Source organism: Capricornis sumatraensis, chromosome 12 (genome assembly GCF_032405125.1).
Source record: "Capricornis sumatraensis isolate serow.1 chromosome 12, serow.2, whole genome shotgun sequence".
In the NCBI taxonomy this organism is placed as follows: domain Eukaryota; kingdom Metazoa; phylum Chordata; class Mammalia; order Artiodactyla; family Bovidae; genus Capricornis; species Capricornis sumatraensis.
In genome coordinates this window covers 85,018,195-85,033,152 of record NC_091080.1, presented here as the reverse complement: position 1 = coordinate 85,033,152, position 14,958 = coordinate 85,018,195, and the positions used below count along the sequence as shown (strand labels likewise).

At 41.2% G+C, this 14,958-nt stretch overlaps 1 protein-coding gene across 8 annotated transcripts in view; it reads right to left on the bottom strand.

Annotated features, from left to right (window-relative positions):
• Positions 1 to 14,958, bottom strand: part of PCCA (propionyl-CoA carboxylase subunit alpha) — a 378,400-nt gene that overhangs the window by 246,576 nt on the left and 116,866 nt on the right. For all 8 annotated transcript variants that reach the window (XM_068984257.1, XM_068984256.1, XM_068984261.1 and 5 more), the window contains one exon: positions 2,203 to 2,239. In XM_068984257.1, coding sequence (XP_068840358.1) covers positions 2,203 to 2,239 — 37 coding nt within the window. The remainder of the gene's footprint in view (positions 1 to 2,202; positions 2,240 to 14,958) is intronic.

Sequence of the window (14,958 nt, the reverse complement as noted above, 5' to 3'; positions counted from 1 at the left end):
AATTAGTATAAAAGTGATGAATCGCCAAACAATACAGAAAACCCAGAAACTTTAATAGTATGTAATTTAACTTATTTTAGAAGCTGGCACTTGAGGGAAAAGGTTTTACGGGAGGTTTTGGGAGTGATTCAGAAGGGGCTTTCAGGGGAATTCCAAAAGCTTTATAAAATTGATGACCCTGCCCTGTTCTTTATTATGTTTTATTTCACCTCAAATTTTATGGCTTCCCTTTCTTTCAGCATAAGCAAAACACTGCTGCTGCTGCTGCTAAAGTTGCTTCAGTCGTGTCCGACTCTGTGCGACCCCATAGACAGGAGTCCACTAGGTTCCTCTGTCCCTGGGATTCTCCAGGCAAGAATACTGGGGTGGGTTGCCATTTCCTTCTCCAATAAGCAAAACACTAGCACTCTTATATTTAATAGCCATGATGGCAATCGTCCATTTCACACATGAGAAGAAGCAAGTGAGGAAGAATTAGAGGAAAGATAGGAAAGAGGAAGGCCCATAAAGGATGGGCCCAGATATTAAAAGAGCCTCAAATTGAAAATAACCTCAGTAAGTATAAAAGTGAAGTGGCGGCGGGCGGGGGGTGGCGCGGGGTGTGGTTAAGCACAGCATTAAAATATTAAAGGAAGAAAGCCAAGTGATGAGCACTGGTCAAAGTCCCGTTGTGATTAAGTGGTTATTTTAAAGGCTACAGTGTTGTTGTTGTTTTTTTAATTAAGTGGAAGACAAAACATGAAAGAGCAAGATAAACAATCTGTCACTTACACAAAGGATATTTTTCAAGAGCTGAAGATTCACAATTTAAATTGTGACAAACCAGTGTAATTCAAGATTTTATCCTAATCTCTTTGTATTTCTCAAAAATTCCTCCAAATATTCTGCTCTTTTTGTGTACATACTACTGTGATATTACTATTACATCCTATTACATAGATAATAATAATACCTAAACGAGAACTAGAAAGACGACCTTTGACATTTAGAAGTACATAACGGAATAAAATTATTTTAGGAGACTGTCTGCAAAAGCCAGCAGATAGGTTATAGCCTCTTAGGCTATGAGGAATACCAGTGATTTCAAACCACAGAGAGAGAAACTGTTGATTTTCTTAAAGACATAAACCCCAAAATAGGCCCATGTAGTTCAACTTATTCAGAATCTAGCAAATCTTCCTGTGAGGTACTGAAATGCTTTCTGATGAACCTGGAGAAATGATTAAATGAAGAGCTGTTACAGTCAGATAAAATGAGATTTTCTGGGGTCTGGTCTCAACTCTAGGACCTGTATCAGTCAAATCAGCCATATCAATGCTCTCCGAATGAATAAAGTAACTCTAAACAATCAATCTAATGAGAAAACAGGACTAAAGAAATGTTAATGTGGGGTGCTGAAAAGCTTGGCTCTATGAGTTCAGGAATGCTAAGATGCTGGGAATTCCTAGCTCTCAAACACTGTCTGATCTCCTATTCCTACAAATTTCTATCAAATGCAAACAAATATGAACTGACTAATACAACACTGCAGTTATTCAACAGCAGTACTAATCCATGATAATGGTAGGCCCTTGCATTTTCTTAATTACCAGGTACTAAAAATACACTAGTTGTCAAGAGTGCCAGGGATATTTTTGAAAATAAAAAGTCAGGAAGCACTGGCCCAGTGCAATTAAACATAAAACAGTCAAGTAAAACAGTCATTAAAACGTTCTTTAGTTTATCTTTTACTCTAATACAGAATATTCTGTTCTAATCTCTCACATTGTATTTTCTCTTTCCTAGCAAGATGATAAAGTTGATATTTAACATCTTAGGAAAAGGTAAAAACTTGTAGAGCCGTGTCAAAGAGGAAATCCTCATTTTAATCATGAGTGCCCTTAAGTAACTTGTGGTCGACTCCATATATATAAACTTACATTCTATCCAGTCTCAAGAACAATTAAGACAATTTTTTCTTTTAATTAGCCAGTGACTTCATTTTACAAAAGAACTATCATGAAGGTCAAACTACTCTTTAAAATTCACATTAATAATAGACTAGGGTGATGCTGCTGATAAATTCTTCCAGAGGAAAAACTCATCAGAAACCTGAAGCTATTAAAGTACTATTTGCTCTCTGGGAATTAGGTATTACGTGTTTACTCAACCATATCTGCTGAAAGACACAGAAACTCAACCAAAGTTAATTTAAGGACTTACCAATTTCCCTTGCAATTCTGACAGCTTCATCTGCATCCTGAAAAAGCAGGAAATGAGACTCAACATTAATCCCATCAGCCATTGCACAATGTCTTTAGGGCAGTCATATATTGCACTACTGTCTCCTCCGATTCATTTAATGTTCAATTTTACAACCTTCTAACTCTTTTCAGTCAGAGAAATGTAAAATTAATACCATAAGCGGAATGTAAATTCTACCTCATCATTATTATATTAAGAGACTCAAAGCAGTTGGAAATGAGCTGGCAGGAAGCACTACCAGAAATGCCAAATGATTTGGTGCAGTGGCTGGAATTTAAGGGCAGAATTTAGATGTTTACAATCAATACTGAATCATAAATCAGATCATTAAAGCTTGTCCACAGCCAGATCGTTCCTGCCTCTGATATTTATAAGTCATGTTTTCCTTGATTCTGTCAGCAGGGGGAGTTGATTCTCTATTGTTTGGGAAGAGCTCGACAGATTTTCCAGAAATGAAGTAACTAAATTTCCAGTATCTATAGGAATTGCCAATTGTTCCCCTCAAAAAAATTCCTTTAGTAATCTCCATTACTTTTTTTTTCAATCCTTTTTTCAGGTACATAATTTTATCTTTACCAGTTGTGCCTTGTTAATAGAAATTAAAAATCTGAAATTCCATGAACTATCTAGTGGGGGGAAACTTCCCAAAAGCCAAGGAAAGGAAATGCATTCTAAAATAGCACACAGTAACACTGTAAGTCAATTTTATTTCAATAACAAATAAAACAGTACAAGGTAAGTTTATGAAAGCAAGGATTAATCATTGCTAAATAGCGACCAATGCTATTGAATGCACAAAAACTTGCCTTGAATCTAAACTATTTCATTGATCATTAACTCTCACCTAACACGCCCAACATAGGACATTCCCCCTACATTTCCCCCATAAACAGCAAAGAAAAGCTGAAAAGATGTTAAATTCAAGTAAATCTTAGTAAATTTAACTTTTTAAATAATTTGGTGACATAAACTATCACAAGGAATGACAATAATGTTTTGAAACCACTGGCTGGTAAGAAAGCCTGAATTTTTGGAAAATAACTTTAAACTATCAAAGTAAATGCTGGTGTTCTTTTTAAGCTTTTACGTTAATACTTTAAAAATGTAGAGTAACCATGTCAGAATCCTCCCCCAAAATGGGGGGCGGGGGATGTTTATAACTGGTTCATTCATGTCTAATAAAAAAAAAAAAAATCTTCCTTAAAAGTCTTCAGTACCTAATAACATCCCCTGAATAAGGAGGTTGGCAGGGGAAGTTGTCAGAAAAATTTAATTTCCTTTCATTAGCCAGTCTGCTCCACAAATAGGTGCTTGTTAAGTTCAAAGCGGTCCTGAAAGCGACATCAGTTTTAAGTCTTTTTTTTTTTAAACTCCAAGCAGTCACATCTGCTAATGAGATTTTCCAAATAACAATTGTTTTCAAGTCAGAGATAAATCTATACTTCCCATTCTATTCCCTCCCCACAAAAAAAAAGAAAAAGAAAAAAATCAAGGTTTACTGCTTTATTACACCTTGCTGTTTTCGCTGACCCTACATTCTCCAAATTTTAGCTTAAAGGGATAAAATTCCATGAAAAGGGTCATTTAAGAATGTTAGTGGTTTCCACACATTGAGTTTGAAGGTTCTTTGTTCAAGCCACTGACAGTTATTGGAGAATACTTCCCCTTAATAGCCTCTCTGTCAGGAAGTGTTAAACCTGCCAAATGCAGACAATTAGTGCCTCGCGAACAAAATACAGGAAGAGTACTGGCTGATGGAGACTGGATTATAAGAAGTCTAGAAGGAAACTTTTAACGTATCTTTTCTTTCAAACGTGTAATAGTATATTTGCAAAAGATACTCAAAGAAAAAAAATAAACCCTGCTATCTAAAACGTTCATTTCCTTGAGAGAACTAACAGGCAAATATTAGCTCATTAGTAATATTTTAACATGCATTTATATATAAATATTAGGGATGGACTGTGTACAGAGAGAGGTATCATTTACACAAAGCAAAACTTCCAAAAATTCTTCAGCTATTACAAATCCATCTCTTGTACAAACCACCACAAAATAATCTTGTGTCTTAACTAATCGGTAATGCTTAAGTTTTCCTACTATGAAAAGCAAATTCACTAAATGACCTTCCAAGTAAAATCAAATAGTCTTTAAAATTAGCTTTTCACTTGTCAATAATTCACTGCAGAATTATTTTGTTGAGAACACATAATGTACTAGACACTAAAAATCTCTATTACCAGTTTCAATAATAAACTATTAAGTACATCTGGCTCCAATATGTTCTCTCAGCACATATATTTATAAAACTACTTTTAAAGGGATAAAAAGCCCAATATAGCTCGAAATCCAATGGCACTGACGCATCCCACAGTGTAACTTCCTTGTAGGGCTGAACGTGAGGGAAGGTGATAAGTCACTCAGTCGTGTCTGACTCTTTGTGACCCCCATGGACTGTAGTCCGCCAGGCTCCTCTGTCCATGGGATTCTCCAGGCAAGAATACTGGAGTGGGTTGCCATTTCCTTCTCCAGGGGATCTTCCCAACCCAGGGATCGAACCAAGGTCTCCTGCAGTGCAGGCAGATTCCTTACCATCTGAGCCCCCAGGGAAGCCCTCCCTACAGGGCTAGAGGTAGAAAAACAATTCTCAGTAAAAAGAATTAAACCAACAAGAAAAAGACCAACAGTCATCAGGAAAAAATGGGCAAAGGATTAAATAAGAAGTTTACATTAAATGAAATTTAAAAGGGTAACATATAAAATATGTTCAACTTTAATCGTAATTACGAGACAGTACTTTTCATCCACCAGTGTCTGAGAAGAGCCAAGAGCGGTGACCTGAAGGAGGACTGGCACTACTCTCCCTACTGGGTATAATGTTTTTAAAAAGAAACGGTCAGGATCTATCAAAAGTGTGAGGGCATACATCTTTCGACCCAGAAATTTCATTTTGGAGAAGTTATTCTACAGATATACTCACATGCACGCACAAAGAGACATATATAAAGACATTTATTATTTTCACTTGGTTGGTGGTGGTTTGGTAAGGAAAGAAAATCAGAAGGGAAAAAAACCCAAAAACTTAAAAGGCCTTAACTAGGGAAACTAGTAAACGGGTACCATAAATGGTTCACATATCAACATGGAATACTACACAGCCTTTTAAACAAATGAGATTGCTCCATATGTTCTTATGCATCCATTTGTGCATTAATTAGGAAAATATTTACAGGGAAATACCACATGAAGTAGATTTTGCCCTCACGGAACATACAGCCAAATAAGAGAAACAGAAAACAGAGTAAACAAATCCACTGAGACTTGAAATAAATGTTCCATGGAAACCAATGGTACAGAGGCAGCCAGTAAGAGGGAGAACCCATTTTAGAAAGATCACTCAGACAGGGGGCTTCCAAAGCAAAATTTAAACTGAAACCCAAAGGGAACGGCAGTTAGGCACCACGGGAAGAATCAACAGAAAGAATTCTAGACAAAAGGAACAACATGCATGAAAACCCTAGACTAGAAAGCTCGGTGCAGAAGCACAGTAAGGACGTGGCAGAAAAGGGCAGGAGGAAGCATCGATACAGGTAGAAGCTGTGGTCTGCTCTGACGGGACCTTATGGGATTCGGTCCTGGTTCAAATGCCTTGGCACTAGGCAGGAGAAAGATGGTTCAGGTTTAGGTTTCAAGAAGATGACTCTCACACACTAAAGAGATGCAAAATACGACATACACTGTGGGGGGAGAGGAAAGTTAGAGGACAATACACAGCATGTGACCTCATCTACATTAAGACAGAAAAACATACATCGGTGCTTATAAAAACTTACGTATGGACATATTAAGAAACTCAGCTTGAGTTACTGCTCAAAAATAGGATTGAGAGCTGGGGGAAAGGGGGAAATTTTACTTCTCATTGCATACCCTTAGTTTCACACTGAACTTTAAAAAAAAAACCATAAAGATAAAAATTTAACACTACATTCATAATTCAAAAATTAAATTAGGGCTTCCTTGATGGCTCAGTGGTAAAGAATCTACCTGCCAATACAGGGGACACGGGTTCGATCCCTGGTCCGGGAAGAGCTCACACGCCAGGGGACACCTAAGTCCGCGCGCCACAACTACAGAGCCAGAGCTCAGAGCCTGGGAGCCGCGACGAGGAAAGCCGCTGCAGTGAGAGGCTCAAGCACCACGACCAAGAGCAGCCCCGCTCACCGGAACTAGAGAAAGCCCGTGCACAGTGACAAAGATCCAGCGGAGCCGTAAATAAAACAAATCCTTTATAGAAAGCCAATCTGTGTTATTCCAATTATCTAACTAGTGATTTCCAGAGCTGTTAACAAAATACAGTGGTGGTGGTGGTGGTGGTTTAGTTGTTCAGTCATGTCCAACTCTTGCAGCCCCACAGACGGTCCACCAGGCCCCTCTGCCCATGGGATTTCTCCCAGGCAAGGATACTGGAGTGGGTTGCCATTTCCTCCTCCAGGGGATCTTCCCGACCCAGCGACTGAATCTGCGTCTCCTGCACTGGCAGGTGAGTTCTTTACTGCTGAGCCACCGGGGAAGCCCCCCAGAATATAGTCTAATCCCAGTATCTGCTTCAAATCTGCATGACTTCTTGCTGCCTCAGAACCAAATCTCAGCGCCTTCACTGGGTTTCCATGCCTGTTCCTGTCATTCTGAGCCACCAGTCCATCCTAGTCTCTCTCCATCCCAGCGCCAGGCACTCTCTCCAGCCTTTCCTCAGCCAACCTGGCTCAGCCAGAAACTCTATTCTTCTTCACCACCTTCAGCAAACCAACTCACAGTACTGTATGTCCCACACTAGGCCCTGAAGGCACAGGACAGAACAAGAAAAGCTCCTCTGTAAGTAAAAAATTACAATATTACACCCCAGCCCTCATGTAATCTATAGCCTAGAGAAAAAGACACATCTTAAACATGACTGCACAGCAGCTAAGCAATCAGTACCGAGTGGCGTGCTGCAGAAGCGAAGAGGGCACGTGACAACAGGGGATCTCAAACTCAAAAACGGTCTCAGGAGGCTTCTCAGATGTAGCGACTTTGAAAAGAGACCTAGGAAATGAAATCACGGTGGAACACAGTCAGGGAGACTGGGGCCTGAGAGTCAGCCCACTGCAGAGTGAGGCAAGGCCTCAGAAAAAAGCATGAACTCCAGCGTAAGAGCAAGGAAATGAGGTGACTCGCTTTGGCAGCCTTTGGCAGACTTTAAGCATAGAATTTACTTATTATTTGTATATTGTCTTACCCTGTGTAGCCCCTGATCCCGTTAAAATGTAAGCTCCAGAAGAGTAGAAATCTCTGTCCCGTTGGCTCAGCGATATACTTTCAGTGCCTAGAACAATGCCTGGCACATGCAAGAAACAGCTGTTGAGTGAAAGAAGGAATGAAGGAGTGAACAGATGACTTCTTTAGAGAGAGGTGAACGGGATCTGTGGAGTCCAGCTGGGAAGCGGCAGTCTAGGTGAGAGACAAATGACCATTTTCTCTTAAAGTGAGGGGTGCTTGCTTCGAGCCTCACCCAGACGTCACTCTCTTTAGAAAGCCTTTCCAGTCCTATGCCAGGTTAGGCATCATTGCCCTGTGATCACATTACACCCTGCCCCTCCATTAGGACGGCCCCTGCCGCACTTCATCTCCAGGAGTGATGTGACTAGCTTGCTCGCTCTCTCTGCTGAATCCCCAGAGCTTAGCAAATCAACACATTACTTGTTGAATGAATAAACAACCATCCATCAGCCTCCAAAGAAATCAGTCTGTTGTGACAGGACGATCCTCCTGAATGACTGACTCCAGTGCCAACAGCACTTCTCATCTCAGGAGCATCGATGTTAGAAGGGGGTGAACCTGTATCCAAGGAGACGGAGAGGCTTGTCCAAATTCCTGTATCTAAGTGACACACAGAAAGGGTGTGCTGTACATTAATCTGGAGCACGGGCTCAAGAGCCAGACAGGCTCCAGTTTTGCCCTAACATTTTGATGAAATATTGTCAACACTGGGCAAAACCAGCTCCGGGTATTTACCCTCACGTCTTAATTCTCTCTCAGTCAAGCACTTTTCTCACTGCATCAGACAATTTCAAGTTTTGACATTTATGTTTTCAAAAAAAAAAACCTGCTGTTAAAAACAAATATATAATGCTACCCATATAAGGATTTTAAAATAAACATTTCTTTAATTTTTTTAAAAAGTCAAACTTAACGTGGTAGTTAGCTTTCAAAATGAAGGGTCACAGTTTGCCAACAAAGGTCCGTCTAGTCAAGGCTATGGTTTTTCCAGTAGTCATCTATGGACGTGAGAGTTGGACTGTGAAGAAAGCTGAGCACCGAAGAATTGATGCTTTTGAACTGTGGTGTTGGAGAAGACTCTTGAGGGCTACAAGGAGATCCAACCAGTCCATTCTAAAGGAGATCAGTCCTGGGTATTCTTTGGAAGGAATGATGCTAAAGCTGAAACTCCAGTACTTTGGCCACCTCATGTGAAGAGTTGACTCATTGGAAAAGACCCTGATGCTGGGAGGGATTGGGGGCAGGAGGAGAAGGGGACAACCCAGGATGAGATGGCTGGATGGCACACTGACTTAATGGACGTGAGTCTGAGTGAACTCCAGGAGTTGGTGATGGACAGGGAGGCCTGGCGTGCTGTGATTCACGGGGTCACAAAGAGTCGGACACAACTGAGCGACTGAACTGAACTGACTGACTAATCCTGAAGACTTCAACTCAAGAGGTAGGAGAAATAATCCAATGACATCATTTGATTCTCTTCCTCAAGCAATAAAAATTCCTGTCATTCATTCTGTAATGCCAACCTGCCTTGAACTAAACTCAGTTTCTCAAGTTATTTAATGCATGGAAATACTGATGAGGGAAGCACTGGAGGAAAGCATTAAGCTATAAATTCTAAAGCAGCAGTTCCAGAAATGGAGAAAGATGAAAGAAGCCAACAGAACCAGTAACCATTTCTTTTACTCCTCTATTTCAGTACAACTTGCATTAAGCGAGCTTTATCATCCAACCCAAGAATAAAACCGTGAAAAATCCTGTTTTCCAGAGAATATGGTGGGAAGGGTAGCTGATGTTGCTATAAGCAAGTTAGTGAAAGTGAAATTGCTCAGTTGGGTCCGACTCCTTGTGACTCCATGGACTATAGCCTACCAAGCTCTTTCGTCCATGGAATTTCCCAGGCCAAGAGTACTGGAGTGGGTTGCCATTCCCTTCTCCAGGGGATCTTCCTGACCCAGAGATTAAACCCAGGTCTCCTGCACTGCAGGCAGACACTTCACCGACTGAGCCACCAGGGAAGCCCCGAGTAAGTAGATCACAAACATGTAGAAAGAAGCTAAAAAAAAACTGGCTGCCTTTTCTGCAAGCCTAATATACCTGCTGGGTTTGTTTCCCTGGTAGCTCAGCTGGTAAAGAATCTGCCTGCAACACAGGAGACTCCAGTTTGATTCCCGGGACGGAAAAATTCCCTAGAGAGGGGACAAGCTACCCACTCCAGTGTTCTTGGGCTTCCCTGCTGGCTCATACAGCAAAGAATCCACCTGCAATGCAGGAGACCTGGGTTTGATCCCTCGGTTGGGAAGATCTCCTGGATGAGGGCATTGCAACCCACTCCAGGGGAGAATCCCATGGACAAAGAAGCCTGGCAGGCCACAGTCCAGACGCAACTGAGCAGCTAACCACAGTGTACCTGTTAACGGTCTACAGCACCCACCTGTAAGGCAGTGAGGCTCAGTAGCTAAGAGCAAAGGTGCTGGGGCCAAAAGGCATGGGCTCCGATGAGGACTCATTGACAGTGTATGTGTTACCTACCAGTGTGCCTCTCTGGAATTAGGTTTTCTCATCTGTAAGATGGACACAGTATCTCATAGGGATTATTAAAAAGATGAAATCAGTAACAGATGAAACATGCTAGAACAGAGTCTGGCAAGAAGTTAAGCACTCAGGGTTGGCAATGTGATAAAATGGGCAGCCCGCACCCTCAACTATCAAGCGTGGTTCTCTCCTACTTGGCCCTGGGTGTTCTATCCTGGGATCATCACTCACTTTGAAACTGCATGATACAGAATACAGAACTAATACTGATGCTACAACACCACAAAAAATGTGTCTAGGGGAACCTCCAGCACACTTGCCTGGATCCACTGATCTGCGTACTCCTCCTAGTGGGTGATCAGGGCTGGTCTTGGGTGGGGAAGGGAAGGAAAATCTGTAGCAAAGATGCAGATTCAAATAGTCCTCCCCGACACTGAACACCCCATTCTTCCCTAGTGATGTTGGTGTCAAATACTACCTCCACCATCTGCCACTCAGACGACACCTCTCCTCCCTCTCTCACCACAGTCTACTTACCAACCCCAAATTCTGGGCTCACTGGACCCAAGTCCTGTTACTCATCCGTACGGGAAGCTATTTGGGAGTTTACTTACATCAGCTGGTTTTTGAACAAAAATGTGACTGCTTTTGAAGAAAAAAAATATCACTGCTTCAAGACATTATGGGGAAATGTTGTATCTGTGTACAAAAAGCTATACACCCTCAGTTCAGTTCAGTTGCTCAGTCGTGTCCAACTCTTTGCGACACCACGGACTGCAGGACACCAGGCTTTCCTGTCCATCACCAACTCCCGGAGCTTAATAGACCCTCAAGTCATATACAAAAATAAAGCAGAACTTCCAACAATCCTGGGTTCAAGAAATAGGCTCCCGCTGATGATGTGTTTTCCAGATAACTCTGAGTCAAACAGAAGACTCTTTCTGCTTAATTTATTTGCAAATCTAAATTTTAGCACACATTTATCTAATTATAAAGCACTGTAATAAACATGGCTGCATAAATCTTTTTTTTTTTTTCCCAAAAATATAAAGCCTCTGTAGCATCATCAGGAAAGTTACTCTTGGTTTAGCAGGGAAAAAGGATACTGATGTCTAACAGTATACTTTTTGATTCCTAGGAAAGAGCTTTTCTTTTTTGGTTTTTTTAATGATTCCCTTCATACCAGTTTTTTATACTTATTATTTGGCTCTTTCTACTAAAGCAAAAGTGCAGTGTTGAAAATCTAGCTAATGAGGTGATAAAAATAATTACTACTGTGAACCTATAGTATAAACCTCATTCAACTACGTTACCATAACTTTGAGATGCAATTATTACTATTCTCTCTTACAGAGCAACAGAAACTCGAACAAGTTTAATAAATATCCCAGGGAAAAGGTAGGTATTAGAACCAAACAAAGCAATCTAACCACGGGTGATTCCTCCCCCTGCTTCACCCCTGACATCTAAGGGGTCATGAAATCTTCACCCTCCAGTGTTTCCCCACACTGCCTACTTGGCTCCATCCTAACATCTTACTTCAGGCCCCCATTATTTCTTGTCTGGATTAAAGGAAATGCGTTCTAATTGGCCCACCAACCTCAAGCTTTGCACTGCTCTAATCCATTTTCCACATCACAAATCAAAATCAGTTCAGTTCAGTCGCTCAGTCGTGTCTGACTCTTTGCAACCCCATGAATGGCAGCATGCCAGGCCTCCCTGTCCATCACCAACTCTCGGAGTTCACTCAAACTCATGTCCATCAAGTCATTGATGCCATCCAGCCATCTCATCCTCTGTCATCCCCTTCTCCTCCTGCCCCCAATCCCTCCCAGCATCAGAGTCTTTTCCAATGAGTCAACTCTCTGCATGAGGTGGCCAAAGTACTGGAGTTTCAGCTTCAGCATCATTCCTTCCAAAGAACACCCAGGGTCTGATCTCCTTCAGAATGGACTGGTTGGATCTCCTTGCAGTTCAAGGGACTCTCAGGAGTCTTCTCCAACACCACAGTTCAAAAGCATCAATTCTTCGGTGCTCAACTTTCTTCACAGTCCAACTCTCACATCCATACACGACCACAGGAAAAACCATATCCTTGACTAGACAGACCTTTGTTGGCAAAGTAATGTCTCTGCTTTTGAATATGCTATCTAGGTCGGTCATAACTTTCCTTCCAAGGAGTAAGCGTCTTTTAATTTCATGTCTGCAATCACCATCCGCAGTGATTTTGGAGCCCAAAAACATAAAGTCTGACACTGTTTCCACTGTTTCCCCATCTATTTCTCATGAAGTGATGGGACCGGATGCCATGATCTTCGTTTTCTGAATGTTGAGCTTTAAGCCAACTTTTTCACTCTCCTCTTTCACTTTCATCAAGAGGCTTTTTAGTTCCTCTTCACTTTCTGTCATCTGCATATCTGAGGTTATTGATATTTCTCCTGGCAATCTTGATTCCAGCTTGTACAGCCTTGATGTACTCCTTTTCCTATTTGGAACCAGTCTGTTGTTTCATGTCCAGTTCTAACTGTTGCTTCCTGACCTGCATATAAGTTTTCTAATTCCACAATTGTGATCATGTTAGCTCTTCTACATGAAACCAGAGACTCCCAAATCCACAAAAATGATGCCCCAGCACAGCATTCGAGGCCACACATGGGCTCAGTCACTCAGTCGTGTCCGACTCTGCAACCCTACGGACTGTAGCCCACCAGGCTCCTCTGTCCGTGGGATTTCCCAGGCAAGAATACTGGAGTGGGTTGCCGTTTCCTCCTCCAGGGGAATCTTCCTGACCCAGGGATCAAACCCGCCTCTCCTGTGTCTCCTGTACTGCAAGTGGATTCTTTCCCACCGAACCACCAGGGAAGCCCTGAGACCACACATATCTAGATCCTAAGTGTCTGTTCAGCCCCGTCTTACTATAGCCCCTCACCGGGCATCCCTGCAGTTTTTTAAAGCTCCTGTGGTTGCCCAGCTCTGACAAGGTATTTTCACTGACCATAATGCTATATTTCCATCATTAACCTGACTTTTTTAGCTAACTCATTGTTACTCAGACTTCAGATATCACTTAAATATCCTTCCTGTGGAAGTCTGAAACGGAGTTAGGGGCCCCTCCTACATGGGCCCCATGCACTCTTAGCCTCACGTTATTAAAATGTATTAAATTGCCTGTCTACTAGTCTCCCTAAGGGGAGCTGAAGCTCTTTGAATTCAGGGTCTCTGGCTGGTTGTTTTGTTGTTGTTGCTGCTGTTTTGGCTAAACAAGTAGTTGGGGTTCCAACCCTGTCTACCGGTGGCTTCAGAAAAACACTCTTCATTCTGTTCTCAAGCCCCTGAGATCTAGTTAATAAGATACTGAATACAATGAAAGGCAAATACTTGATACCAGATGAGGAGCTGAATACTTGACTACTTTAAGTAACACTTGAAAATAACACTAGTTTCTCTCATGAAAAGAGCAACTCAAGGACAAGACAAAAGGAAATTATTCCAGAAGACTCCTTAAGTACAACACACAATGGTTTAAAAGAATATAGTAAACCATCTCCATGGAACCTCCAAGTAACATTCAGTTATTCAAACACAAAAGGAACAAATGTTTTAAAGAGAGATATAACAAACTGAAACCACATTAATCTACTCAAGCACTTGGAAGGGAAAAAGGTAGAATATAGTTGCCGAGAAAAAGAACTGCCTTAAAAATACCACAGATCAATGGGGAGAAGAAAGAATGGATTTTAAAAAGATGGAATTATCTATAAATAGCACATATAGTCTTCCAGTGCAAGAGTACTGCTTAATGCAGTTGCTAAAACTACAAGGTATTCCAAAATTTTACACTTATTTATCTGCATCAGCAAACCTCTATCTGCATAGACACCATCAAAAACAATCTTTTACCTAACAAATCTAAACTACACAATGTGAAGAGTAGTGCAGTTTCAAATTAAAGTGGAGTTACTACAGGCTTCTAAAAGAGGCTTCTTTTTTTTAAAAGAAAAAAATGTATTGCTTCTTACATCAGAAGGAATTAAAAGCAAACTAGAAATAAAACCAGTATTAAAATTTATCTGAAAAAAAGGGCATTCCATAAAATTACTTTCAAAATATTTATCTGAAAACTATATCCTATAGATTCAATTGCAGCTTAACAAATTCATTCAGACAAGTGGTGTTTGGAACTGTACACCACAGTCAAAGTTACACAGGCAATGAAAATCCATCATTATTTAAGAGTATTAAGAGGATCTTAAAAATCACCGAAGGCATACAAGGAGACAATAGTGAAAAACAGTGGATTTCTTTTCCTCAACTTTCTACTTTTCCCTATTTTTCAACTGAACAGAGGTTGGAAATTCATATACAGTTTGTTGAATGAAGCCTCCTTGAAAAGAAAACCAAAAACACCCGTTGAAGAAGCAAAACCACGTTTACAATTAGTAACACCTACTACAGTAAAAGGCACTATCATTTTCAGGCAATTCTGGAGGTTTCACTGGGATCAGTTCAAGGCCTGCTAAAAGCCATACAGCCCCCCACCCAGGGATCTCCTCAACCACAATATGGAGAAAAATTTCACACTGGAGAGAGCTCCCAAAATATCAACATTTCAAAGTCCATAAGACCAAGTTCACCGCGAAGCAGACGAGCATGGGACCTACAAGTTCACCTTCATGCAGGCTCCAGGAGCCAGTGAGTTCAGAAGGTTTCAAGGGTGTTCAAACAGGACAAAATCTGCATTGAAACCCTGTATCAAAACCTTGAGGACTTTCCTCTGTTTTTTGTCTGTGGGAGTCTGGGGCTGGTAGATCTCCCTTCCAAATGCTCAACCACCAAGGCCCTGCACAGAGCCAGGTCTCTGATTAG